The 26966-nt window shown below is 61.1% G+C and overlaps 1 protein-coding gene across 1 annotated transcript in view; it reads left to right on the top strand.

Moving 5' to 3' along the window:
• PLXND1 (plexin D1) overlaps positions 1–21732 on the top strand; it is a 60908-nt gene extending 39176 nt beyond the window's left edge. Inside the window, exons 12-36 of the mRNA XM_084902552.1 lie at positions 322–476; positions 1360–1511; positions 2893–2992; positions 3092–3231; positions 4450–4617; positions 4703–4793; positions 4995–5258; positions 5745–5894; positions 6652–6766; positions 8272–8379; positions 8473–8585; positions 9251–9355; positions 12023–12153; positions 12493–12691; positions 14609–14755; positions 15391–15547; positions 16053–16156; positions 16235–16298; positions 16984–17018; positions 17275–17379; positions 17852–18015; positions 19228–19375; positions 20317–20457; positions 20621–20695; positions 20904–21732. Of these exons, the coding sequence (XP_084758678.1) occupies positions 322–476; positions 1360–1511; positions 2893–2992; positions 3092–3231; positions 4450–4617; positions 4703–4793; positions 4995–5258; positions 5745–5894; positions 6652–6766; positions 8272–8379; positions 8473–8585; positions 9251–9355; positions 12023–12153; positions 12493–12691; positions 14609–14755; positions 15391–15547; positions 16053–16156; positions 16235–16298; positions 16984–17018; positions 17275–17379; positions 17852–18015; positions 19228–19375; positions 20317–20457; positions 20621–20695; positions 20904–21020 (3248 nt within the window). The 3' untranslated portion in view covers positions 21021–21732. The remainder of the gene's footprint in view (positions 1–321; positions 477–1359; positions 1512–2892; positions 2993–3091; positions 3232–4449; positions 4618–4702; positions 4794–4994; positions 5259–5744; positions 5895–6651; positions 6767–8271; positions 8380–8472; positions 8586–9250; positions 9356–12022; positions 12154–12492; positions 12692–14608; positions 14756–15390; positions 15548–16052; positions 16157–16234; positions 16299–16983; positions 17019–17274; positions 17380–17851; positions 18016–19227; positions 19376–20316; positions 20458–20620; positions 20696–20903) is intronic.
• The last annotated feature ends 5234 nt before the right edge of the window (positions 21733–26966 follow it).

The following is a 26966-nucleotide window of genomic DNA, read 5'->3' as shown; positions in this document are numbered from 1 at the left end:
GGGACCTTTTAGTCCACGGGCCGATGCTCTATCCACTGAGCCAAACCGGTTTTGGCTGAGCCTCGTCTCTTGTCTGTCAGATGGGGCTAACACCCAGTTCCCGTCCGATAGAACTGAGATGGGGATGGAAGATGTTAATGAGGCTGTGGCTGTCCCGGGCTGAGCACAGGCCCCAGAAGGTTCGGAGGAGGTTCTAAGAACCTCCTGGGGTCCGGACCCTCAGAGACAGGACCTGCCTCTGGGTGGGACCCGCGGTGAGGGGGTGCGTGTGGAGGGGACGGCGGTCGCGGGGGGCTGACCCGTGCCTCCGTGTCTCCCCAGTGGAGGTCTATAACTGCGCCATGGGCAGCCCCGACTGCTCTCAGTGCCTGGGCCGCGAGGACCTGGGCCACCTGTGCGTGTGGAGTGACGGCTGCCGCCTGCGGGGGCCCCTGCAGCCCCTGCCTGGAGCCTGCCCTGCCCCCGAGATCCGGGCGGTAAGCACCCCTCCACCCCCATGGAAGCCCCCCCACCCCCCTGCGCTCCTGCACAGCACAGGTGCCTGCTCACACCCAGCACACGCGTGCGCCGTTTCACACATTGCACATGCCCAGCACACACATGCACCTTTACCTGTTGGACCCCTGGTGCTGGGCCTCTGCAGGGCTGGGGACATCGCAGTGAACAAAACCGAGTGCCCGCCCTCACGGGGCGCATGGTTTAGTTAGGGGTGAGCAAGGAAATAAGCTCCACACAGGAGGCGGCAAGCACTTCGGAGAAAAGTCGCAGGGCAGGGGCCTTGGGAGGCTGGGGGCAGAGACGCCGGACGGAGGGGACATGGTGACAACGGAGGGTGCCAGTTACTCCCAAGTTACTCCGTTTTAATTAAGAAAATCGTCTCAGGGAGTGATTCTGATTGCTCAGCCTGGTGGGTCGGGGGAGGGGTCTGATGGTCTGAGCCTGAGTCAGGGGCCCACCCCAGGCCCAGGCAGCTCTGGCTGGGATGCAGGATCGTGTGGTCAGATCCTATATCTGACTGGGATATAGGATCGTGTACCCTCAGGACATCCCCACCCCTACCCCACAAATAGCATTGAGTGTGTACGTACACTCTGTGGCCCCAGACCCCAGTGGGCTTAATCTCACACACACACACACACACACACACACACACACACACATGCACACACACGCCCCCTCACTCTCACCCTCACTGGCAGCCCCAGTGACCTGTGACGTGACTGGCAATCCCAGCATTCTCTGAGCCTCCCCTAAGTGGCCGGTCTGTACGGCCTGCCCCCCCCCCGGGTGCCTGTGGCAGTGGCGGGGATCCCTGCCAGCACCCCGGCCTCAGAACCCCGTTCTCTGGTCGCCCGGCAGATCGAGCCCCTGAGCGGCCCCTTGGACGGCGGGACCCTGCTGACCATCCACGGCAGGAACCTGGGCCGGCGGCTCGGCGACGTGGCCCGCGGCGTGTGGATCGGCGGGGTGGCCTGTGAGCCGCTGGCCGACAGATACACCGTGTCCGAGGAGTGAGTGGCGGGCAGTCCTCGGGCAGTTTGAGTGACCTCTGGCCTCCTCCCCACCCCCCTCCACCTGGCAGGGTCAACCTCATCTCTGCCCCCTTTCCCTCTTGGCCATCCCACCCTCCTCAGCAGACATCTTGTCCCCCGCCCCCGAAGTGGCTCACTCCCAGGTCCCCTGGGCCCTGCTCCATCATTCCCACCACTCGTCATGCCCTTTGCTGCTCGGGACTCCACTCAGCCTTCAGTGCCCTCTCCTCTGGGGAGCCCTCCCATGTAGTTGGCAAACCATGTGAATTAACTATTCAAAATTTTCTTTTAACTCATGTACATCTATATTATCTGTATAGATAGGGAGAAATAGCCAAGATTTACTGTTAAATGGGGGGGGAAAAAATTCCAGGTTTAGAATAGAGTATAAACATGGCTAATTTTTGTTTAAGAAAACACGGTTTTATTAAAGATACAGTGAGGTTATGAAAGATTAGCCCACAGAGCCAAATATCAACAGGACAACGATTTGAAATGTCTTTTGGGAGCCAAATTTTTTAAACTTAAACTTCTTCGAACGCCACGTCTTCAAAATAGGCTCGCCCAGGCTGTGGTATTTTGTATAAGAGCCACACTCAAGGGGCCAAAGAGCCGCAGTTTGCCGACCACGGGTTTAGATCAGTCCAGCTTCCACAGAGGCCTTGCTCTGGTGAAGAGACAAAAAGTGCAGTTAAGAGAGGGTGTGGCTGCTGGTGCGGTGCAGAGATCCAGGCCTGCCACCATCGGCCTGGCCCGAGGGACCCCAGGACACCTTTGGGGGCCTGGAGTAAATGAACTGGGTGTTGTTTTGGAGCCCACAGGTCAGGCTTGCAGAGAAGGCCACCAGACCAGCGAATGCTCTGTGGGTCACAGAACTTTCAAGTGTCTAAGAGACTGTCTTGTCTGACCCCTTGTCCTATTCTTGCAGAATTGTGGGAAAATTATAGGCAGAGGGGGGGTGTGGGGGGGTGTGTGTGTCTCTGGGAACAGCCAGGATGACACTTGGTAAGGTGACCAGACGTCCCGCTTTTGGCGGGACAGTCCCGATTTTTAGTTAAAAATCGGGACTGTCCCGCCAAAAGCGGGACGTCTGGTCACCTTATACTTGGGGGGGCTCAGTGGTTGTTTTCCAACTGGTAGGGAACTCGGGGGGCAGGGAGGGGGGTAATGCCCTCAGGCGTGTCCCAGTTGAATGCCAGCCCCGGCTGGGAGTGGGAGAATCAGGTGATTGAATGCAATGGGAGCGCACACATCCTGGGGTGCCATTGGGGACATTGTCCCCGGGGGAGAAACGGGGCGGTGCCTGGTGGGCCCCACGCCCCGCCGGCCGGAGCTCTCCTGACCCCGCTGCCTCCCCCAGGATTGTGTGCGCCACGGGGCCGGCCCCGGGGGCCTTCTCCGACGTGGTGACGGTGAACGTGTCCAAGGAGGGCAAGTCGCGGGAGCGCTTCTCCTACGTGGTAAGGGAGGCCCCGCCCACGGCCCCGCCCACCCAGCCACCCAGCCAGGCTCACTCCGCGGCGGGCTCCAGGCCTGACCACCTGCCTCCCACCCCACAGCTGCCCCTGGTCCACTCGCTGGAGCCCGCCGTGGGCCCCAAGGCGGGGGGCACCAGGATCACCATCCGCGGGAGCGACCTCCACGTGGGCTCCGAGCTCCAGGTCCTGCTGAACAGCACGGAGCCCTGCACCGAGCTCACGTAAGCCCCCGGGCCCAGCTGCCCCCTCCGGCCCATGGGAACTGCGGGGGGGCGGGGGGGGGGCAGGGGGGGGCGCTACCCTGGACCAAGCTTCACCCCTTGGCCAGGCCCTTTCCCCTCCAAGCCTCAGCTTCCTCATCGGGTAAGAACAGGTTTGGCTCAGTGGATAGAGCACATGTGTCAAACACAAGGCCCGCGGGCCAAATCCGGCCCGCGGGCCAAATCCAGCCCGCCAGGCCTTGCAATGTGGCCCGCACCGCGCTGTCATCACTGCACTCCGCTGTCAGTTTATGACATTGTCAGTTTATGACTGTTCAGTAAACCATTCGGCCCGCGATTTAGGCTGGATTTTAGATTTTGGCCCCTTCTCTGATTGAGTTCGACACCCCTAGGATAGAGCATCGGCTTGTGGACTGAAGGGTCCCAGGTTCGATTCCGGTCAAGGGCATGTGCGTTGGTTGCGGGCACATCCCCAGTAGGGGATGTGCAGGAGGCAGCTGGTCGATGTTTCTCATCGACGTTTCTAGCTATCTCTCTCCCTTCCTCTCTGTAAGAAATCAATAAAATGTAAAAAAAAAAAAAAAAAAAAAAAAAAAAAAGAAAAAAAGAAAAAAGAAAAAAAGAAAAAAGAAAAGAACAGGGGGTTATGGGAAGGACTCTGTGCCCAGCACACAGTAGGCGCTTCCTAAGTGACAGCTGTGGTGACATGGTGGTGATGGCAGACGCTCTGAGACCCTCAGCTCCTGGTGAAACAGCTCTGTCTTTGCTATGCACTTGATGTGTACCGGCAGCAGGCTTCGCTGATGGTGAAGACAAAGAGATGAGCCCAGCGCAGTCTCAGGCCTCAGGGAAAAGCTCCCACAGGGAACGGAAGTGTCCAGCGGGGTTGGATCGGGAGGAAAGTCCGGGCTTTCGGAGCCACGGGGCAGGGCCCTCGCCGGGGGCAGGAGCTCGGAGAGGAGCTCCGGGAGGGCTTCTCGGAGGAGGTGGCGCTGGGCCCCGGGGAAGGACAGGCAGGGTCACTGAGAAGGGGAGCTGTTCTCGGCGGAGAGGACGGCCCGAGCCACGTACAGCAGTGGGAGAACAGAGACGGACTTATGTGCCGGAGGGCAGACGAGCAGGGGGCGGGGGTCCGCGGGGCACGGGGGGGGGGTGCTGGGTCGGGGCGAGCCGTGGGGGGTGGGGGCCCGGCTGACCCAGCTCGCCGCCCTCCCACAGGCGCTCGGAGACCAGCATCACCTGCACGGTGCCCGGCGGCACCCTGCCGGCCCCCGTGCCCGTGTGCGTGCGCTTCGAGCGCCGGGGCTGCGTGCGCGGCAACCTCACCTTCCGGTACATGCGGAACCCGGTCATCGTGGCCATCAGCCCCCGGCGCAGCCCCGTCAGGTGAGGCCCCGCCCCCCGCCCCCCGCCCCCCGGCGGGCCTCGCGCTCGGGGCTGCGGGCGGCTGATGGGCTCGCTGTCCCCGCAGCGGAGGCAGGACCATCACGGTGGCCGGCGAGCGATTCCACATGGTGCAGAACGTGTCCATGGCCGTGCACCTCATCGGCCGCCAGCCCACGGTGAGCGGGGCGGGGGCGGGGGGGGGGTGGCAGCCTCGCTCTGCAGCCTCTCTCCATCTCTCCCTCTCTCCATCTCTCCGTCTCTCTATGCTTTCCTGTCTCCCTAAATCTTAAAACTCTTCCCCATTTCTCCATGTCTGTCTGTTCACCGCCCCGCCCTCCCCACTCACCCCAACCTTGGCCATGACCCTCTCCCGCCAGCTCTGCAAGGTCCTCAACTCCACCCTCATCACCTGCCCCTCCCCGGGGGCCCTGAGCAACGCGTCGGCGCCCGTGGATTTCTTCATCAACGGGCGGGCCTACGCCGACGAGGTGGCGGTGGCCGAGGAGCTGCTGGACTCGGAGGAGGCGCAGCGGGCCAGCAGGTTCCGCCTGGACTACCTGCCCGACCCTCAGTTCTCCACGGCCAAGCGGGAGAAGTGGATCAAGCACCACCCGGGGGAGCCCCTCACCCTGGTCATCCACGTGAGCGCGCCGGGGGCGGGGCCGGGGGCGGAAGGGGGGGCGGGAGGAGGGGCGGGGGGGCGGGAGGGGGCCGGGGGGCGGGTGTGGGGCCGGGGGTGGGGGCGGGGGGCGGGAGGAGGGGCGGGGGGGGCCCGGGGGGCGGGAGGGGGCCAGGGGCCGGGTGGGGGGCCGGGGGTGGGGGCGGGAGGGGGCCGGGGGCCAGGTGGGGGGCCGGGGTGGGGGCGGGAGGGGGCCGGGGGCCGGGTGGGGGCCCAGGGGCGGGGCCGGGGGGCGGGGCCGGGGGGCGGGAGGGGGCCGGGGGCCGGGGGGGCGGGAGGGGGCCGGGGGCCGAGTGGGGGGCCGGGGGTGGGGGCGGGAGGGGGCCGGGGGCTGGGTGGGGGCCCGGGGGCGGGGCCGGGGGCCGGGTGGGGGGCCGGGGGCCGGGGGGCGGTGAGTGGGCCGAGCTCGGCGGGGGCCCGGGTGAGCCCTCCCTCCTGGCCCCCACAGAAAGAGCAGGACGGCCTGGGGCTGGAGCGGCACGAGTACCGGGTGAAGATAGGCCAGGTGGCCTGCGACATCCAGATCGTCTCGGAGCGCGTCATCCACTGCTCCGTCAACGAGTCCCTGGGCACGGCCGAGGGGCAGCTGCCCATCACGGTGAGCGGCCGGGCGGGGCTCCCAGCCCGTCTGACTGCAGGTGCCTGTCCTGTGGAGCTGAGCCTTCCATGCTCAGTCGTGTAGGAGGCAGGGCAGAGCAGAGCAGACTTGACATCCCTGCTCGACAGAGGAGGACATGGGGCCAAGGGCGTAGGGACCTGCTCGAGGTCAGGGATGGCCGGATGGGGCGGACTCTGAAAGGCCATAAGAAATCGCCCGTTCTAGGCGTGCTCCTTAGAGTCTGGGCTGCCAGTCATCCCACAGGGTCATGGGGGGCAGAGAGAGGGCCCAGAAAGGGGGACCCTCTCTGCACTGTCCCTGCTGGCATGCCTCCGGGGCTGGGAGCTCATTTCCTCGCAGGCAGGCGGCTCTGGCTGGGAAAGCTCCCTTCCGTCTGCACCTCAGGCCCCGTTCTGCCCTCGGAGTCCTCAGACACCTCCTGTTCCCAGGACAGCCCTGCAGATACCGGGGTCAGCACAGCCACGCCCCGTGAACAGCCTTGGCTCCTCCACCACGCCCCCCAGGCTGTAGTAATAATGACATTTCCTCCCCGCCCCCCCAAGTTTCGAGTTTCTCCTCTGTGGCAGGCCCAGGACTAGAAGCGTGACAAGCATGACCTCCTGTAGTCCTCACACCCCCCCGGAGGGGGGCGCGGCCGTCTGTGTGTTAGGGGGCCTGCCCAGGCCGCCTCGCTAGCTAGGAGAAGAGCCGAGGCCCACAGCCAGGGAAGCTACAGCCCCTCCCCTGTCCTGTGCAGATCCAGGTCGGGAACTTCAACCAGACCATCGCCACCCTGCAGCTGGGCGGCAGCGAGACGGCCATCATCGTGTCCATCGTCATCTGCAGCGTGCTGCTGCTGCTCTCCGTGGTTGGTAAGGAGCCCCCCCACCCCCCTGTGACACCTCGGAGGGCAGGCCGGCCCCCGGACCCCCCTGCAGATGGGCAGAGAGAAGTCATAGTGGCTGGGGCCCAGCCGGAACACACACGGTGGTGGTGGTGGGGGGGGGGTAGGAACAGGTCCTGCGCCCAGAGGTGGGTGGGGGGTGCCTGGCCTCAGCACGGGCGGGGGATAGGTGCTGGGGGGGCGCGCACAGGGAGTTGGAACCTTCCTGTCTGATCCTTAGGGAGCTGCTGGCGGTACCTGAGAGAGGGTTGTCGTCCCACCATTAGAGCGGGGGTTGTGGAGGTACCGTAGTCAGTGTCGCGGGGAAGTTGGAACCCTCAGACACGGGGGCTGGAAAACACTTGGGCAGTTCCTCCAAGGGTTAAACCACACGCTGCCCTGTGACCCAGCAATGCCACTCCTGGGTGGTGTCTAACCCAGCAGACATGAAAACATGTTCACACAAAACTCGTGCATGAAAACTCGCCCTGGCCTTGTTCGTAACAGCCAGAAAGAGAAACACCCGTCCGTTTAGAGAAGACGGTTCTAATGGCTTTTAGTTGTGCACCGTCACCCGGTGAGAGAGTACAATGCAGTGTGGACGCACACACAGCGGGAGAGCGTTCAGCCGTAAAGAAGAGCGAAGTGCCGACCGCGCTGCATCGTGGCGGAGCCTTGACAGCGTTATGCCGGACGGAAGGCCGCTCGCCAAAGACCACGTGTGGTCGGCTCCCGGGTGATGGCGCACAACTAAGAGCCGTTAGAACCGTCGTCTTTAAATGGACGGCTGGGTTCCAGGGCGTGTGCATCGTATCTTAACAAACATTCAATGTAGGAAATGTTAGGGAATCAATGAACTAAAAAAAAAAACCACACATCCATCATTAACGCCCTGTATATTTTGGTATGTTTCTTGACGGTCTTCTTAAAGTTTTATATAATATTTATAATATGTACAAATATATATTATATATAAGAATATAAAATGTTTTAATATTATATGTATTACACATATCTATCCCTTCTCCCAACTCAGAAAGGGATTATAAGATAATGCCTCTTTGTAATCTGCTTTTAAAAGTTTCTCAATTCACAAGTAACACTAGGTCATTGTAGAAAGAATTGAAAATGCTAAAACAAAAAAAAATAACACCACAAATCACCCATAATTCTCTTTCACATGTAATCCATCCAGAGGGAAAGCCACTGCTTACCACTGTTTTCACACACACACACACACACACACACACTCTTTTTGTAAGAATGGGACACTGAGCCTTATTTGACTGGTTTCCCCAAACCCTTTCCCCCGTGGGAGTCAGGCAGCCCGCTGGGGAAGGGAGGCCTGGCCACCGGCCACCCCTGCCCCAGAGGAGGGGGCACCAAGGCCGACCCCTCCCGCCAGGCCCTGCGCCCAGCAGGTGCCGACAGCGCTGCTCAGCTCTCAGCTCTCCCCAGGGCTTCCGAGGCCTGACCCCTCTCCACTGCCCGCAGCCCTGTTTGTCTTCTGCACGAAGAGCCGCCGCGCGGAGCGCTACTGGCAGAAGACGCTGCTGCAGATGGAGGAGATGGAGTCTCAGATCCGAGAGGAGATCCGCAAAGGTAGGGGGTGGGGACCCGCAGGACCCCGGGCCTCGGCTCTCCCAGCGGGGGAAGGGGTCTGAGACACGCTCACCGCTGCCCTCCTGTCGCCAGGCTTCGCCGAGCTGCAGACGGACATGACGGACCTGACCAAGGAGCTGAACCGCAGCCAGGGCATCCCCTTCCTGGAGTACAGGCACTTTGTGACCCGCACGTTCTTCCCCAAGGTCAGCCGCGCCCCCGTCTGCCACCGCGGGGCCCTGGGCTGTGCCAGGGGCGTGCCGCTCCGGAGGGCACCTGTGTGCAGATGGTGGGCCTCAGCAGTGCCAGTCCACAGGGCCTGCCGGGAGGGGCCCAGGTCCCACCCCCACTGTCCCTCATTGTCCACTCGGTGTGGGACTGTCCATAGAGGAGCTGGCTGCGGCCCTCTGCCCTCCGGGGGGAGCAGTGTGTCCTGGAGCCTCTCTTACATCGGCCCCTTCCCAGCCAGGCTTCTCTGGGTCTCCACCTACCCTCTGCCTGCCCCCGGACTCTGCCCACCCCACCCCCTTCCGTTCCTGGCTGCGGCCCTGTCCCCGCTCTCCCTGGCCGGCCCAGAGCCTTGGTGCTGATGGCCAACACCCTCCTCTGGCCCTGGACCCACCGTGCAGCAGCCTCTGTGCCTCCGTTTCCCTTTTCCACGCTCGGCGGCTCTCGTGTTCTTGAAAGCCTGTGCCCTCGGGCATTGCTGCAGCTCGGCGGGTGCTGGGTCCGCTCCTCCCTCCGGGAAGCCCCGGGACGCATGGCCCATGGCCCTGTCTTTCCCTGTAAAGCGTCCCTTTGCCTGGGGTGAGCGTCCTTGCATGCCCGTCAGGGGGTCCAGCCCGCTGAGGCGCCGGCTCTGCCCCCACAGTGCTCCTCCCTCTACGAAGAGCGGTACATCCTGCCCTCCCAGACCCCCAGCTCCCCGGGCAGCTCCTCCGCGCAGGAGACACACCCGCTGCTGGGGGAGTGGAAGGTGAGTACCTGGACCCCCTCCCCGCTCCTCTCCCACCCCCTGCGCGCACACACACACACACACACACACACACACACACACACTCTGGGCCTCCCCTCTCCTCCCCTCCCTTCTCCTCCCCCCACCCCCCTGCACACACACACACACACACACACACACACACACACACACTGGACCCCCTCCCTTCTCCTCCCCCACCCCCCTGCACACACACACACACACACACACACACACACTGGACCCCCTCCCCTCTCCTCCCCCCACCCCCCTACACACACACACACACACACACACACACTGGACCCCCTCCCCTCTCCTCCCCCCACCCCCCTACACACACACACACACACACACACACACTGGACCCCCTCCCCTCTCCTCCTCCCACCCCCCTACACACACACACACACACACACACACACTGGACCCCCTCCCCTCTCCTCCCCCCACCCCCCTATACACACACACACACACACACACACACACACACTGGGCCGCCTCCCCTCTCCTCCCCCCACCCCCTGCACACACACACACACACACACACACACACTGGACCCCCTCCCCTCTCCTCCCCCCACCCCCCTATACACACACACACACACACACACACACACACACTGGGCCTCCCCTCTCCTCCCCCCACCCCCCTACACACACACACACACACACACACACACTGGACCCCCTCCCCTCTCCTCCCCCCACCCCCCTACACACACACACACACACACACACACACACACTGGGCCGCCTCCCCTCTCCTCCTCCCACCCCCCTGCACACACACACACACACACACACACACACACACACTGGACCCCCTCCCCTCTCCTCCCCCCACCCCCCTGCACACACACACACACACACACACACACACACACTGGGCCTCCCCTCTCCTCCCCCCACCCCCCTACACACACACACACACACACACACACACACACACACACACACTGGACCCCCTCCCCTCTCCTCCCCCCACCCCCCTGCACACACACACACACACACACACACACACACACTGGGCCGCCTCCCCTCTCCTCCCCCCACCCCCTGCACACACACACACACACACACACACACACACACACTGGGCCCCCTCCCCTCTCCTCCTCCCACCCCCCTACACACACACACACACACACACACACACACACACACTGGGCCGCCTCCCCTCTCCTCCTCCCACCCCCCTACACACACACACACACACACACACACACACACACACTCTGGGCCTCCCCTCTCCTCCCCCCACCCCCCTGCACACACACACACACACACACACACACACACACACACTGGACCCCCTCCCCTCTCCTCCCCCCACCCCCCTGCACACACACACACACACACACACACTCTGGGCCTCCCCTCTCCTCCCCCCACCCCCCTGCACACACACACACACACACACACACACACACACACACTGGGCCCCCTCCCCTCTCCTCCTCCCACCCCCCTACACACACACACACACACACACACACACACTGGACCCCCTCCCCTCTCCTCCCCCCACCCCCTGCACACACACACACACACACACACACACACACACTGGACCCCCTCCCCTCCCCTCTCCTCCTCCTACCCTCCTACACACACACACACACACACACACACACACTCTGGGCCTCCCCTCTCCTCCCCCCACCCCCCTGCACACACACACACACACACACACACACACACACACTGGGCCGCCTCCCCTCTCCTCCCCCCACCCCGCTACACACACACACACACACACACACACACACACACTCTGGGCCTCCCCTCTCCTCCCCCCACCCCCCTGCACACACACACACACACACACACACACACACACACACTGGACCCCCTCCCCTCTCCTCCCCCCACCCCCTGCACACACACACACACACACACTGGGCCCCCTCCCCTCCCCTCTCCTCCTCCTACCCTCCTACACACACACACACACACACACACACACACACACTGGACCCCCTCCCCTCCCCTCTCCTCCTCCTACCCTCCTACACACACACACACACACACACACACACACACACACTCTGGGCCGCCTGGGCCGCCCAGTCCGTCCGGCTCCACTTTCCAGCTCGTTGGGTCCATTGATCCCAATCACAGGGCTGGTGGGGGTGGGGAGGGGGAGAGACTCTGCCATTGGAAGGGAGTGAGTGCTCCGTCCCAGGAGGCATGGAAGCAGCCCCTCAGGGTGTTAGAAGTGCTGCCCCCGGCCGGGTAGAGAGGGGAGAGGACGGGGCCTCCCTAGACATCCCACCCTGCCCGTGTCTTAGAGCCGTGGCTCTTCCACAGAATACCACGGCCTGGGCGAGTCTGTTTGGAAGAAGTGGCGTTAGAAGAAGTATTTTAAGTTTAAAAAACGTGGCTCTCAAAAGAAATGTCAATCATACTGTTGCTCTTTGGCTCTGTTGACGAAGGAGTTTGCCGACCGCTGGCTTAGAGGGCAGCTGAGAGGGTCCCTGGTGGGGACGCTGGGTTACCCCCAGGGGCTTGGGCCCCCCTTTTCAATTCACCCGAGCCCCTGCTCCCAGTCACCGGGCGCCGGGCGGCACCCGCCACGGAAAGGTAGTGAGTTCCCCGTCCCGGGAGGCATCCGAGGAGCCTCCTGGGGCGTCCTGAGGGCCGGCCCCTCACCGGTGGCTCCCGCAGATCCCCGAGAGCTGCCGGCCCAACATGGAGGAGGGCATCGGCCTGTTCTCCTCACTGCTCAACAACAAGCACTTCCTCATCGTCTTCGTCCACGCGCTGGAGCAGCAGAAGGACTTCGCCGTGCGGGACAGGTGGGCTGCGGGGCCGGGCTGGGCTCTGTCTGCGGGCCCCCGGTCCGGGTCAGCCCGGCTGGACCCTGGGCTCGGGAAGTTCGCCTGCCACCACGTCCCCTGGGCAGCTAGCTGGCCTCCAACACCAAGTCAGGCTCCTGGGGGTCCCAAGACCCCACTTCCTGGGCCTGGATTCCGCCCGCACAGGCACATCGGTGATAAGGCCACCTGTAGCCGCCACAGTGAGGTCCCCACACCCCCACCCCCCGATCCCACTGACGCCCGTGCCCACCCCCCGATCCCACTGACGCCCGTGCCCACCCGCCCCCCCATCCCACTGACGCCCATGCCCACCCGCAGGTGCAGCCTGGCCTCCCTGCTGACCATCGCGCTCCACGGCAAGCTCGAGTACTACACCAGCATCATGAAGGAGCTGCTGGTGGACCTCATCGACGCCTCCGCCGCCAAGAACCCCAAGCTCATGCTGCGGCGCACGGAGTCCGTGGTGGAGAAGATGCTCACCAACTGGATGTCCATCTGCATGTACAGCTGCCTGAGGGTGAGGGGGCGTCCCCCGTCTCCCCGCGATGGACTGGACGCGGTCCATCCTTCCGCCGGCTCTTCCCGGAGAGCGGTCCCTGCGTGCAGATGGGAGGGGCACTCAGAGGAGGGCAGGGCAGGCCCGAGGGTCCATTTTGGACGGGGACCAGGCTCAGCAGAGGCCCCGAGGGTCCATTATGGACGGGGACCAGGCTCAGCAGAGGCCCCGAGGGTCCATTATGGACGGGGACCAGGCTCAGCAGAGGCCTGGCTTCCCGCGAGGCACAGAGCCCCTGGGGCAGGACAGAGGCCATGTCAGGGAGCTTGTCCTCAGTCACCAGCCCTCAGCCACGAAGCTCTCCCCTCGTGAAGGGGGAGAGATGTGGAAACAAATTAAAATACAGCACAGCTCAACGGCTGAGGCTTCTGGCCGGCTGGAGGGTCCAGGCAGCGGCCTGAGAAAGGGTCAGAGTAGGAACGAGCCAGCTAAAGCATGGGTGGGGAGGGGGTCCCAGGGGGTGGCGGCAGCCTGGGCCACGCCAGGAGGAGGGGCTGTTTCTGGAAGGAACGGAGGGAAGTCCGGTGAGTCTTTCTGACGAGACAAGGCTCGGAAGGCCAGGGCGGCCAGGGGATCGGGGCCTCTGCCTTCTGCCAAAGGGACCCCTTAGGGCTTTTCCGCAGAGGCCAGGCAGTCCTCCGGGGAGCCCCGGAGAAAGGCAGGGGCCTGACTGGAGCCCAGGACCGGGGCCTCAGGTGTCCTGGGTCCGAGTCCAGTCTCTGGCACAAACCAGCTGTGCGGCCTTGGAAAAGCATTGCCCTCTCTCTGTCCTGGTTGCTGTCTGTCCCCTGGGTGTGGGGCTGGTGGGGCAGGCGGCGGAGGAGCCCTGTGGAGGGGACGGGGAACGGGGACGGAGCAGAGGAGGTGGGGCCTAGGACGGGGCCGTCGCACAGCCCCCTGAGGCTCTCCCCGTGTCACTGGTCTTGGTGTGGGTCTGCACTGGCTGGCGGCAGGGCCCGCGGGGGCTCCCGAGGCCTCTCTGTGCGGCTTCCCTTCCTGCTCCCACCCCCAGCCCCGGAGAACTGGATCGGGAATGAGAGTCGGCGTGTTCGCCCTGGCTGGTGTGCTCAGTGGTTAGAGCGCCGGCCCGCGCAGCCAAGGCTCTCGGGTTCAGTTCCCGAGGCAACCGATGGATGTGACATCAGTGTTTCTCCCCTCTTTGTCCCTTTCACTTTCTCTAAACATCAGTGGAAAAATACCCTCGGGTGAGGATTAACAAAAAAAGAGGAGCTGGCATGCTGTCTTCATCATCTTGCCAAATCTGCCTAACACTATTATGTGCTTAATTTTTTTCCCTTAAATCAGCTCACCACTTCACCTAAATGTCTGCCATCAGCGTAATTCCTGGTCTCTTGCTATAACATGACCATGAAAATCAGCTCATGGCTGTGAACTTGATGAAGGGGAGACAGGCGGGGCCGGGTGTGGGGGTAAAAGGGGGCGAGGCCGAGGGCAGGAGAGTCCGGTTGAGCCCCGGACTCTCCACTCTCACCGCGCTGTGGTGTCGGTGGGACCAGTCTGTGTTCCGCTTCCCCCCGGACTCGCCCTGGGAGGCTCGGGAGCCGGCCCGGCCGGCGTCCCCGTCCAGCTGTGCCTCTTCCCGCCGGGGGCCCGGGGCTGGGGCCCGGGGCCGCTCCGTGCCCTCGGCCTCCGCAGGGAGGGACGGCACGAAGGAGCCGCCCGCGGCCAGTGGTGTTCGGCCGTCGCTCCATGGAGACTCCGGGGCCGGGGGGGGGGCACCGGGACCCAGCGAAGGCTCTCAGCCAGGCCGCCCGGACGGGGCTGGTGGGCATGGCCTGGGAGCTGGGATATGGAGGGGAGACGGGGGCAGGGGGGCCGGCGGGGCCTTACCCCTGACGGCAGCCCCCGCCCCCCCAGGAGACGGTCGGGGAGCCGTTCTTCCTGCTCCTGTGTGCCATCAAGCAGCAGATCAACAAGGGCTCCATCGACGCCATCACAGGCAAGGCCCGCTACACGCTCAACGAGGAGTGGCTGCTGCGGGAGAACATCGAGGCCAAGCCCCGGGTGAGCGGTGTGCGGGCGGGGGCGGGGGTGGTGTGTGTGTGTGTGTGTGTATGTGTGTGTGTGTGTGTGTATATATATGTGTGTGTATATATTGTGTGTAGATGTGTGCATATGCGTGTGTATATGTGTGTATATATATGTGTGTGTATATATTGTGTGTAGATGTGTGTATATGTGTGGGTATATGTGTGTATGTGTATGTGTATATGTGTGTATATTGTGTATGTGTGTGTATGTGTGTGTATATATTGTGTGTGTGTGTATATGTGTGTGTCTGTGTGTGTATGTGTGTGTGTGTTTGTGTGTGTATGTGTGTGTCTGTGTGTGTGTGTGTATGTGTGTGTGTGTCTGTGTGTGTGTATATGTGTGTGTCTGTGTGTGTATATGTGTGTGTCTGTGTGTGTGTTTGTGTATGTGTGTGTCTGTGTGTGTGTGTGTGTATGTGTGTGTGTTTGTGTGTGTATGTGTGTGTGTGTGTGTGTGTGTGTGTGTGTGTGTGTGAGTGACGGGCTGGGAGGGGTCCCCGCGTGCCCGGAGGCTGCGCTCCGGCCCGGCCTCCCGGAGCTGCCGCCGCCCGCCGGGGCCCGGGCGGTGACGGCGAGTTCGGACTGACCTCCCTCCCCCCCTCTCCACAGAACCTGAACGTGTCCTTCCAGGGCTGCGGCATGGACTCGCTGAGCGTGCGGGCCATGGACACGGACACGCTGACGCAGGTGAAGGAGAAGATCCTGGAGGCCTTCTGCAAGAACGTGCCCTACTCCCAGTGGCCCCGCGCCGAGGACGTCGACCTCGGTGGGCAGGGCGGGCGGCCCCCTGCTGTCAGACGGTGTCGGGGTGGGGGGGGCCAGCCCCTGCCGTAGTCCTACCCGGACGCTCCTGTTCCTCCGCAGATGGGCACAGACTGGGCACTGGGGAGGGACATGGAGGCGGTCAGATGAAGTGCACCCCCTACTGGGGACCGAGCCCACCGCCCCGGGCCTGGGCCCTTGACCGGGCACCAAACTGGCAGGCCCCTGCTGCATGGACAGTGCCCCATGGAGCCGCACCAGCCGGGGCTGGCGGCACCTTTTCTCATTCCATCAGTAACAACAACATAACCCCGAGGAGGAGGACTGTCCAGAGCCCCCGCTCTGTGCTCCTCCCGGGGACCGAGCCCGGCTCCCACCTCCCAGCACCCCGCTCCCCGGTGCTCTCCCCGCTCCGTCTCCAGAGCGGGGAACGGAGGCTCAGGGAGAAACGCGGCTGATGCTGGCCCCTCGGCCGGCCCTGCCCCTGACCCCCCGCTCCCCGTCTCCAGAGTGGTTCGCCTCGAGCACCCAGAGCTACATCCTCCGGGACCTGGATGACACCTCGGTGGTGGAGGACGGCCGCAAGAAGCTCAACACGCTGGCGCACTACAAGGTGGGCTCCCGCCCCCGCCCCGGCCCTCACCGGCGGCCTCTGCCTGACCTCTGACCTCGGCCTCTCCCCTCCCGCCAGATCCCCGAAGGCGCCTCGCTGGCCATGAGCCTCACAGACAAGAAGGACAACACGCTGGGCCGAGGTAGGGCCGCTGGACGTGGGGCAGGGCAGGGGCCGGGCGGTCCCTGTGGGGAGGCCGAGGCTTCGCGAGGCCGGGCTGTGGCCTCCTCGGCTGGGGCAGGGGCCAAGCCAGGCCCCTCGGACCAAGGACGGCCTGGCAGGGCCTGTGGCCGGGCCTCTCAGCTGACTGCCAGCGGGCGGCCCCACGGAGGCCGCAGGAGGGCGGGCTGTGGCTGCCATGGGTCTGGGCGGCTGCCAGGCCGGAGGGGTGGCTGGCATGCCTATCTGGGCTTTGGGTTGTGTTTCTGCCTCAAATCCCACCGTCCACACCCTCCGGTGCCCCAGGCCTCATGCTCCTGGGTCTCGGGGCTCCCTCTGAGGTCAGGAGCAGGGTCGTGGTTCTCCCCCGCAGCGGGTGGGGTGGGGTGAGGGGGTGAGTGACCCTGTCTCTGTCCCTCCCTGCTTCTCCTCTCACCTGCACGTGTCTCTCTCTCACTGCCTCCGTCTTTCTCTGTCTCTTCCTCTGCGTGTCTTTCTGGCTCTCTCCTCTCTTCCCTCACATGCTTCTCCTTGACTCACCCTGTCTCATTCTCTCCATGTGTCTCTCTGGAACTCACCCTTTCTTTGGTTTCGCTCCGTATCTCCTCTCCCTCCCTCCCTCCCTCTCCCCTCCCTTGTTTATTTACTGTGTGTTTCTCCTCCCGCAGTGAAAGACTTGGACACCGAGAAGTATTTCCATTTGGTGAGTGCCGGCCTCTGGCCTGGGGGCTCCCGCTGCCCGCCCCTCGCGGGCGTGGGCCTGGCTGCCGGCCGCCTCGGTCCTCGGGGAGGACACCCCGGCTCTGGGAAAGGCCGGGGGCGGGGGGCGGAGATGGGAATCCAGCATCGGCAGGGAACCCGGCCATCTGTGCAGACCCAGTGCCTCCGGGAGGAGGGTGGGCCTCCCCCTGGACGGGTGGGGATGGTGCCCGGCCCTGACCGCCGCCCCGGCCTCCCAGGTGCTGCCCACGGACGAGCTGGCCGAGCCCAAGAAGTCCCACCGGCAGAGCCACCGCAAGAAGGTGCTGCCCGAGATCTACCTGACCCGCCTGCTGTCCACCAAGGTAGGCGGCCCGCCCCGCGCCACGGAGGCCACTGCCCACCCGCCTGGAGGGCGAGAGCTCTCCCTCCGGGGGCAGCGGGGCTCCCAGGCGGAGAGGCTGAGGGTCCTGCCTCCGCTCAGAGCCCTGAGAGGCATCTGACCGACAACTTCTGAGGGGGCCGATGCAACCGAGGTCAATGCTTCCAAGGCCTCACAGCTTAGGTGGCAGCCTGCACCCTCCCTACCACACCCTGGCTCCACGGAGTTCCCACTCTCTGCCCCAGGCTTTCTCAGCACCCCCGGGAGGCAGGCTTCGCTAACCCATTTCACAGGTGGGAAAACCGAGACCCCGAGAGGTCAGGTGGCCGGCGTGAGGCCACGTGGCTTCCACGTTCACCAGCTCCAGTGCCGCCCGCGGTCTCCCCAGAGCCAGCGGGGCCCGCCCGCCCTCCGCACGTGGCCCCGGCTGACGCAGCCTCGCCGCTCCCCCGCAGGGCACGCTGCAGAAGTTCCTGGACGACCTGTTCAAGGCCATCCTGAGCATCCGCGAGGACAGGCCCCCGCTGGCCGTCAAGTACTTCTTCGACTTCCTGGAGGAGCAGGCCGAGAAGAGGGGGATCTCGGACCCCGACACCCTGCACATCTGGAAGACCAACAGGTGGGCGGTGGGCGGTGTGGGGAGGGCTGTGCCCCTGGGGCAGCAATGGGGGCGTTTCAGATCCCGGTCTCTCAGCCCACCTGCTTGGGCTCAGTCCCTCCTAGGCCACATCCCAGCTGTAAATGACTTAACTGCTCTGTGCTTTAAGCCCCCCGCCAGCGGTAAAGTCAGGCCGTAAAAGTAATTTGCCTTCATTATAAGAATTGGGGACAATTCCCATCCTCCTCCCTCCATTCTCCCTGGGCAGGCCCTATCCGCCCTGTCCGCCCTGTCCGCTCCCTGTGACGGAGCAGAACAGTGAGGCTCACGGAGGTGGGGCTGCCCGAGGTCACGCAGCCCTTGGGTGGCTCAGAGCAGCAGCATCTTGACCCCCCTACCCACTGTGTAACCTTCTTTTGAGGCATGCCTTTGCTTTTTGGGGTCACAGATCCCAACAAGTTGTTGTTTTAAAAAACAAAACAAAACAAAAAAACCCCCTCAGCTGAGCCTCAGAAAAAAAAAGCCACAGGCCCAGAAGTTTGTGTGCGTTTCCAGGGGTTTCTCAGGGCTCGGGCGGGGGCGGGGTGTGTGTGTGTGTGTGTGTGTGTGTGTGCGCGCGCACAAGCCCAGGCTGCTGAGTCACGGGGGCGCTGCGGTGGGGGGGGGGGGGGGTGGGGGGTGGTTACCAGCCCTCCTCTGGCTCCTGAGGCCAAGGCCTGGGATCCAGGCCCCTCCCTCCTCCAGCCGGTGCCTGCTGCCCATGGCGGACCGCCTGCTGCTGTGAGGCTGAGGGGGAGCCAGGCTGCCAGGCCGTGTGTGTGTGTGTGTGTGTGGTGTGTATTTCTAATGAGAACCAGGACCCGGCCTGAGGCTCCTGCTGGAGACTCTGGCAGGGGGGTGGGGAGGGGGGTGAGAATTAGGTGGGCAGTGAGTGTGGACTCAGAACCCTCCGCCCCAGCCAGGCCTGCAGCTCCTGCCCCGGCCCCCGCCCTGCTCCATGCAGGAAGCCTGGCTCTTAGCTGCTTGGAGCCCGGCAGGGGCGGTCACCAGCCCCATTTGTGGGTGAGCAGACCCAGGTCTCCGGAGGGCCTGTCTTGGGAGCAGGCTGCAGGCTGCACCAGCCTTGAGGGGTGAAGCCAGCCTGTCCTCTGGGCCTGTCTGTCCTCTGGGCCTGGCTGCCCTACGCCCGGGAGGGGGTGGGCTCACCCTGCCTCTGCTCCCCCCACCCCTCAGCCTTCCTCTCCGCTTCTGGGTGAACATCCTGAAAAACCCCCAGTTTGTCTTCGACATCGACAAGACGGACCACATCGACGCCTGCCTCTCGGTCATCGCACAGGCCTTCATCGACGCCTGCTCCATCTCCGACCTACAGCTCGGCAAGGTCAGCGGCTCCAGGGGCGGCCTGGGTGCTGACGACGGAAAGAGATCTCTCTGCGGGGGGAACGAGGAGCTCAGGCCTGGGGGACGCGGGGGGTGAACGGGGACATTCGGGCCGCAGGAGACGCCCAGACCCGGCCACTGCAGTCAGAAACTGCGTCCCCAAAGACCGGCTGCTCCTGCCTCCGGCGGCCCAGCATCGGCTCCCAGCTCGGAGGCCCCAGAGCCAGGCCCGGGGAGCCAGGGCGAATGCAGAAAACCCGCTGGGTCAGGCACAGCATCATCCGAGAACCTGCCGGGCTACTGGCCGCCGTCCGGAGGGCCAGAGGCCCTCGGAGTGGGCACAGAGGAGGGGTGGTTGGAGGCGAAGGACAAGACACACGCAGGAGGGAGGAGAGAGGACGGTGCTCCCGGCAGAGGGGACAGCCTGGGCGAGCGGGGAGGCGTGAGGGAGAGGGTGTAAGCAGAGCTGGCCGGGCAGGATGGAGGGCTCGAGGCCCTGCCCTTGGCCGGTGACTTCGGAGCCGGGCCACGAGAGAGCGTGGAGAAGGGACGCCTGTGCCAGAGCGGGGAGGGCCTTTGGTGCGTTTCGCTCTCGGGCGTCGGAAACGTGGTGGGAAACGTCCCCCTGAGCAGCCAGCCCTCAGGCTCCCGGCGAGCTTAGCCACCGAGACCTACAGCCCTACAGAGGCAAGGACGTAACCACAGCGGCCTCCGGAGACCCAGAGCTGGCGCCCAGCCCACATGCTTTCCCCCTCGAAGACGTGGATCCCCGATGGGTCAGCCCGGCAGGCCCTCAGAGGCCGGGGCGGGGGCTCGGCCGGGAGGACAGCGGAGGGCCGGCCGAGGGGGACCCTCGGGGACAGGGCCTTCGTGGGGCTCGTCCAGAGAAAGACAAACCCTTCCCTCCTCTTACTCATCCCCACGCCCCCTCTCTCCCCCCAGGACTCGCCCACCAACAAGCTCCTCTACGCCAAGGAGATCCCCGAGTACCGCAAGATCGTGCAGCGCTACTACAAGCAGATCCACGACATGACGCCCCTCAGCGAGCAAGAGATGAATGCGCACCTGGCCGAGGAGTCCCGGGTGCGGCGGGGCGGGGCGGGGGCCGGGGGGCCGGGGGGGCGGGGAGGGGGATCTGGCATTGGACCGTCCAGGGTGGGGCTTGAGTGCCAGCAGCAGGCTGGGCCGGGCCCGGGTTCGACGGGTCATGCACCCTCCCTGACGCCCGCCTTCTCTTTGCCTGTAGAAGTACCAGAACGAGTTCAACACCAACGTGGCCATGGCGGAGATTTACAAATACGCCAAGAGGTACCGCCCGCAGGTGGGTGCCCCCGGGGTGCGGCCCTGACCTCCCCTCCCCACCTCACCCGCAGAGAGGCCCCCACGCTGGCATCTGTGGCCCAGGACATGGGTGCTTTAGGGCGGGGGTGGGCATCCAGGCAGGGTGGGCGTGCTCCCCAGAGACCTGCCGGGGCACCCCCCGGGCCCAGGCCTGCAGCCCCACACGCCCCCCCCCCACGTCTCCCCAGATCATGGCGGCCCTGGAGGCGAACCCCACCGCCCGGAGGACGCAGCTGCAGCACAAGTTCGAGCAGGTGGTGGCCCTGATGGAGGACAACATCTACGAGTGCTACAGCGAGGCCTGAGCCGCGGGAGGGAGGACTCCGCCTGGGAGGAGCCAGGCCCGGCCCGCGACTTCGCGTGCGGTCCCCCTGCCTCCGGCTGGGCCCTGACCGAGCAGAGCCCCCGCCCTGGCCCCCTGGGGGCGCCGCTGTCCCCTCCTTCGTGGCCCCAGGCCCGGCCGGTGGGAGGGGGCCTTGGATGGCACAGCCGGCCGGGCTCTGGTGAGGCTCCCACCGCCCGCCAGGGCGCTCTGTCACCGCCAGCCGCTGAGAGCCCCGCCCGCCTCCGTCCCTCCGACAGACAGACAGACAGGCAAACGTGAGAGACGCCTGGCCCCGCGGCCGCAGCCAGAAACACTACCTCAGCCTTCCGGACGGACGGAGGGGAGGCCTTGAACCAGCCCGCCACCGGCTCCCGATGTAGCCCCCCGGACGTCGCCTCGGTCTCCCCTCGCCCGGGAGGACCCTGCCACCTGCCGTTCGGAGCCGGGTCCGGTCTGTGGCTGCTGGCGGGGTGGGCAGCGCCCGCCGCCCGCAGGGAGGGGCCCGGGGCGCCCGGAGCCTGGGGGGCGGGAGGCCCGGGGCCGGGGCCGGGCCATGGGGCTGGGGGTGGGGGGGGACGAAGTCACGCCAAGGATGTAGCTGGCCTACGTGATCTTGCTGGAAGCATTTCTAGAGGGAGCACCGCTTTGTTTTTCTAAGAAAGCTTTTCTATATTAAACGCATCGCGCACCAACTGTGAACAGCTGCCGCGCGCGCAGAGGGCACAACACTGGAAAGGACTGTCCGGAGGCCGGCGGCTCTGGCACAGACCCCCCACGCCCCCCGCCCCCCGAGAAAGCCGCGCCGTCTGCGCCGGTCCCCGCGGGCCCGGGCAGAGGGCAGCCAGGCTGCCCCACGTGGAACCTTCTTTGTAATAAAAGCCTCCTGGGAAACCCGCCGCGGCTCCAGCCTTTGTCCCGAGGTGGCCGAGGTGGGGAGTCTGAGTCTGTCCCCGGCTCAGACCCGCCTCAGCCTCCGGAGGAGTCACGGCCACAGGACAGCGTGGCTGCCCGGGTGCCCTGGGCCCGTGGTCGGCAAACCGCGGCTCGCGAGCCACCGGCGGCTCTTTGGCCCCGGGAGTGCGGCTCTTCCACAAAATACCACGGCCTGGGCGAGTCTGTTTTTGAAGAAGTGGCGTTGGAAGGAGTTTAAGTTTAAAAAACGTGGCTCTCCAAAGAAATTTCAGTTGTGCTGTTGGTACTTGGCTCTGTGGACTGATGGGTTTGCCGACCACGGCCTGGGCTCTGAGGGCAGCAGGGGGCCTGCAGGAAGACGTCGCGGCTGCTGTGGGGCCCCCACCCCCGGCGCCCAGCTCACCCGGAGTTGCTGAGTCCAGGAGGAAGGAGCAGTGTCCTCGGTGTCCGGGGTAGAAGAGCGCAGAGAGGACCGCCCCAGGCCGCAGCCAGGGAGCCACGGGGGCGGGGGAGCCGGGTGTCTGGGCCCTCGGCCCTCAGGGCTGTGCTTCTGCCAGCCTCCCAGCGGAGGGCGGGCCACACTGGAAAGAGAGCCAGCATTTACACACCCCGATTTTTTTAAATTAATTCCTTGATTGATTAAGGTATCACATATTTGTCCTCAAACCCCCCATTCCAATCCCCCACCCCCTCTCCCCACTCATGCCCCCACCCCCCTATTGTCCTTGACCACTGGTTAGGCTCATACGTGTGCACATAAGTCCTTTGGTCGATCTCTCCCTTTTATCCCCACACACCCCGGATTTTCCATCCCTCTTAGAAAACGTATCACGAACCCCGTTTTTCAGATGAGGAAGCCGTTCCCCCCAGGCCAGTAGGGCCGGCTGTTCCGCACCGGGGCCCACGAGGACGGTCAGCCTGACCGGAGGCCAGCAAATACCGCCCCCCCCCGCCCGCCCACCCAACTGGGCCTGAGCTGGGGCGAGGCTCACCCCTGACCTGGAGAGGTCACCAGAAAGCAAAGCAACTCATTTTTTCCCTTTCACACACAAAAAATAAATAAAAGCACACACATTTATCAAAGGTAAGAACTAGGACAGAGAAAATTCATACCATTTAAACAAAAGTCCTACAAATGCCAGTTTTTAAATTAATGAGAACAGAAAAGTGAAAAGAGAAAAGTAAACAATTCTTAGCTTTAAAAATAGCCTTTTCCCGTGGTAGCTTCTGGGTAGATTCGTTATCTTTTCATATTTTTCTATTCTGAGCACTGATTCCTGCTTATTAAGCAGCAGATTTCTAATTTAAGTTATTGACACATTTGATATAAAAAAAATTTTTTTGATGTGATTAAATAGGATTAAATACACTTCCTGCAGAAACACCAGGAAGTAAAAAAATAAAAAATAAAAATAAATAAAAGCTACCTCCACCCACCCACGGTTAGTCTCTCAGAGAATGCCAAATGCCATACTTGCCTGGGCTGGGGGCAGAGGAGTAAAAGCCGGGACCAGGGTATACACGCCATTTTGAAACCTGTATTTTCCCCATGCGACAATATGTCAGTAGCATCTTTCTCTGTCATTAAATATTCCACAGCCTGTTTTAATGCCTAATTAACATGCAATTCCTTCCTGACATTTAGAAGTGTATTTGCAAATGGAGGAAATCTCTCGATTCCAGGGTCATTTCTCAGCGCAGACGGGGGCCGCCTTCTGCGAGCCCCCCGCCCGCGGCCCCTGTCCGGGCCCCGAGGACTTGCCTTGCAGCCACAGGCGTTGCTCCGAGGGTCCCCGGCGGTGGCTTCGGCGCGGAGTCGTCATGCAGAGGAGAAGACCGGCCAAAGGAGTCCGGCCCCTGCCAGGCCAGGGCACTGCTCTGCCGCCGCTCATGGAGGCGAGATGCCCAGGGATGCCCCCTAACTAAGACCCTGCCTGGGTGCCTCCCGCAGCCCCTGGCCGAGCCATGAGAAGAGCACACACACACACACACACACACCACCTTGCGAAGTGCTAGCCTAACCCCCTGCGCCAGTCAGCTCACGGTGCCCCTCGGGGCCCTGCTGGCAGGCACGCCAAGGAAGCTGTTGGCACATCTAGACAACGCCCTGGGTGAGGTTTGGGGAGGAGTGGGTGAGGTAGAGAGCAGGGTAAGTTATGCTGGGCTGCCTCGGTTTCCCTTTATGTGCCCTCTGCTCCCTTCTCAAGTCCCGTCCAGTTTACCTCTGACTCCCTCCAAATCCATCCTCTCTTCTCCGCCCCCAGCCTGGCTTAGCCGTCCCCCCACATCCAGACCATCTCAGCAATCTCCTGGCCACGCAGAGTCCTCACCCCAGGGGAAGGCTGCCAGGCAGTCAACAAGCTCAAACTGTGATCCAAACTGTGGATTCACCATTGACCCCATTCTACATCCAATCCCTCAGCAAATCCCATCCATCCAACACCTATCCCTACCCCACCACGCCCAGCCCTCCCTCCTCGGCCCCCTTCCACCAGCGGGGAGGACCGCTGCTGGGGCCTCCTCACAGGCCCCTGTGGCTCCCCGTGTCCCTCCGAAGTCACTGCCGCTCACTGTCCTCTAATGGCTCCTCACCGCACTGGAACAAAACCCAGATTCTCACCCTGGCTGACAGCCTCTGAGGATTGAGGCCGCTCCTGCATAAGGCCACTTTGTGCAGACTAGAAGAGGGATTCTGTCTAAATTTACATAAGCAAACATAGAAAGTCAAACAAAATGTAAAGACAGAAGAAGAGCTCACAAATAAAGGAACAGGAAAAATCCCAGGGGAAAAACCCCAAAGGAAATAAAGACAAGTAATTTGCCTGATAAAGAATTCAAAGAAATGATCATAAGGATGCTCACCAAACTTGACAGAAGAGCAGAGGAACTTGGCAAAAGCTTCAACAAAGATTTAGAAAGTATAGTAAAGAACCAAGCAGACCTGAATAATATAATAACTCAAATGAAAACAACAACAACAACATTAGAAGGAATCAATAGCAGATTAGCTAACATAGAAGAATGAATCGGTAACCTGGAAAAAGACTAGTGGAAATAAACCAATCAGAACAGCAAAAAGGAAAAATAATGAAAAGATGAGGAGAGAGTAAGAGACCTCTGGGATAACAAAGTGTTCAAACATTTGCATTATAGGGATCCCAGGAGAAGAAAGGAACAGAAACTTTAAGGCAATAATGCCTGAAAACTTTCCTAACCTGGTTCAGGTTAGGAAGCACAGAGAGTCACAAACAAGAAATACCCAAACCGACCCACTTGAATACATATTGTAATTAAAGTGCCAAAAGAGACAATCTTGATAACAAATCACATACAAAGGAAATCCCACAAGGATGTCAGGTGAATTCTAAGCAGCAACTTCGTAGGCCAGAGGGAGTGGTAGAACTTCTTTAAAATACTAAAAGAAACAACCCTACTACCCAGCCAAGGTTATCATAGAGAGTTTCCCAGATAAGCAACACTAAAGGAATTTATCACCATTAAGCCAGTTTTATAAGAAATGTGAAAGAATTTTATTTATGCAGAAAAGGAAAGGCCATTAACAGAAATAGAATAATAGGAGAAAGAGAAAAATCTCACAGAAAAAGCCAAATATTTAATAAATACAGCGAATCAGACATTTTAAAAGCTACTACAAGGTAAAAAGAAAAAAGTTTCAAACTCAAGTCAAACTACAATAAGTAGGTAGGAGATATACAAGACAAAAAGTCCTGAAACATGACATCACTAACAAAGAGAAGAGGTGGGAGTAAAACTGTAGTCATTATAGACTACAGTCAAATTTAAAGACATATCAGCTTACATAGACTGTGTGTGTGTGTGTGTGTGTGTGTGTGTGTGTGTGTATTATATCCCAAGGCTGTGTGTGTACAGCCTTGGGATATAATACACACACACACACACACACACACACACACACATATATACACACACACATATATATATATTTATATTAACCAAAAGCCAAAAATCTACAAAAGGTATACAAAAAATAAAGAGAAAAATCTAAATGAAAACACTAACGAAAGCCAGCAAACCACAAGGGAAGAGAAAAGAAGGAGCAGAGAACAAAAAGCAATTAGCAAAATGGCAATAAGTACACAGTTATTAATAATTACTTTAAATGTGAATGAATTAAATTATCCAATAAAAAGACACAGGGTGCTGAATGGAATAAAATCCATGACCCATCTATATGCTGCTTACAAAAGACTCACTTCAAGTCAAAAGGCACATACAGACTGAAAGTAAAGGGATGGAAAAAGATATGCCATGCAAATAAAAATGAAAAGCAAGCTGAAAAAGAAAAATAAGAAGCCTGAGGTAGCAATACTCCTATCATACAAAACAGACTTTAAAAAAAATATGTTTTAAAAAAGACAAGGAGGACATCGCATAATTATAAAGGGGTCAATTCAGGAAGGGAATATAACAGTCATAGATACCTATGCACCCAACACAGAAGCATCAAAATATATAAAACAACATTATTAATAGACACAAAGGGAGAAACCCACAATAATACAGTAAGAGCAAGGAATTATAATGCCCCATTCACATCAATGAATACATAGACATATATCCATAACAAACCGAAAATTAATAAGAAAATAATTACCTTAAATGTCACATTAGATCAGATCCGCTTAATAAACATCCCCAGAACATTTCATTCCCATGCTGCAGAATACATATTTCTCTCCAAGGGCACATAGAACATTCTCCATATTAGGTCACAAAACAAGCCTCAATAAAATCAAAAAAGATTAAAATCATATCAAGCACCATGACATGAAACTAGAAATCAATTCCAGAAAAGAAAAAGAAAAAAAAACTGGGGGGGGGGGGGGAGGAGAGAAACAATCCCCACAAATGTGTGGAGACTGAACAACATACCATTAAACAACCGCTGGATCAAAGAAAAAAAATTTTAAATATCTTGAAATAAAAATGAACGCACAATTTTTCAAGATTTACAGGATGTAGCAAAAAGAGT

This window comes from Pipistrellus hanaki (genome assembly GCF_964339955.1).
Source record: "Pipistrellus hanaki genome assembly, chromosome: 13".
Taxonomy (NCBI): Eukaryota; Metazoa; Chordata; class Mammalia; order Chiroptera; family Vespertilionidae; genus Pipistrellus; species Pipistrellus hanaki.
This window is presented reverse-complemented; position numbering and strand designations above follow the sequence as displayed.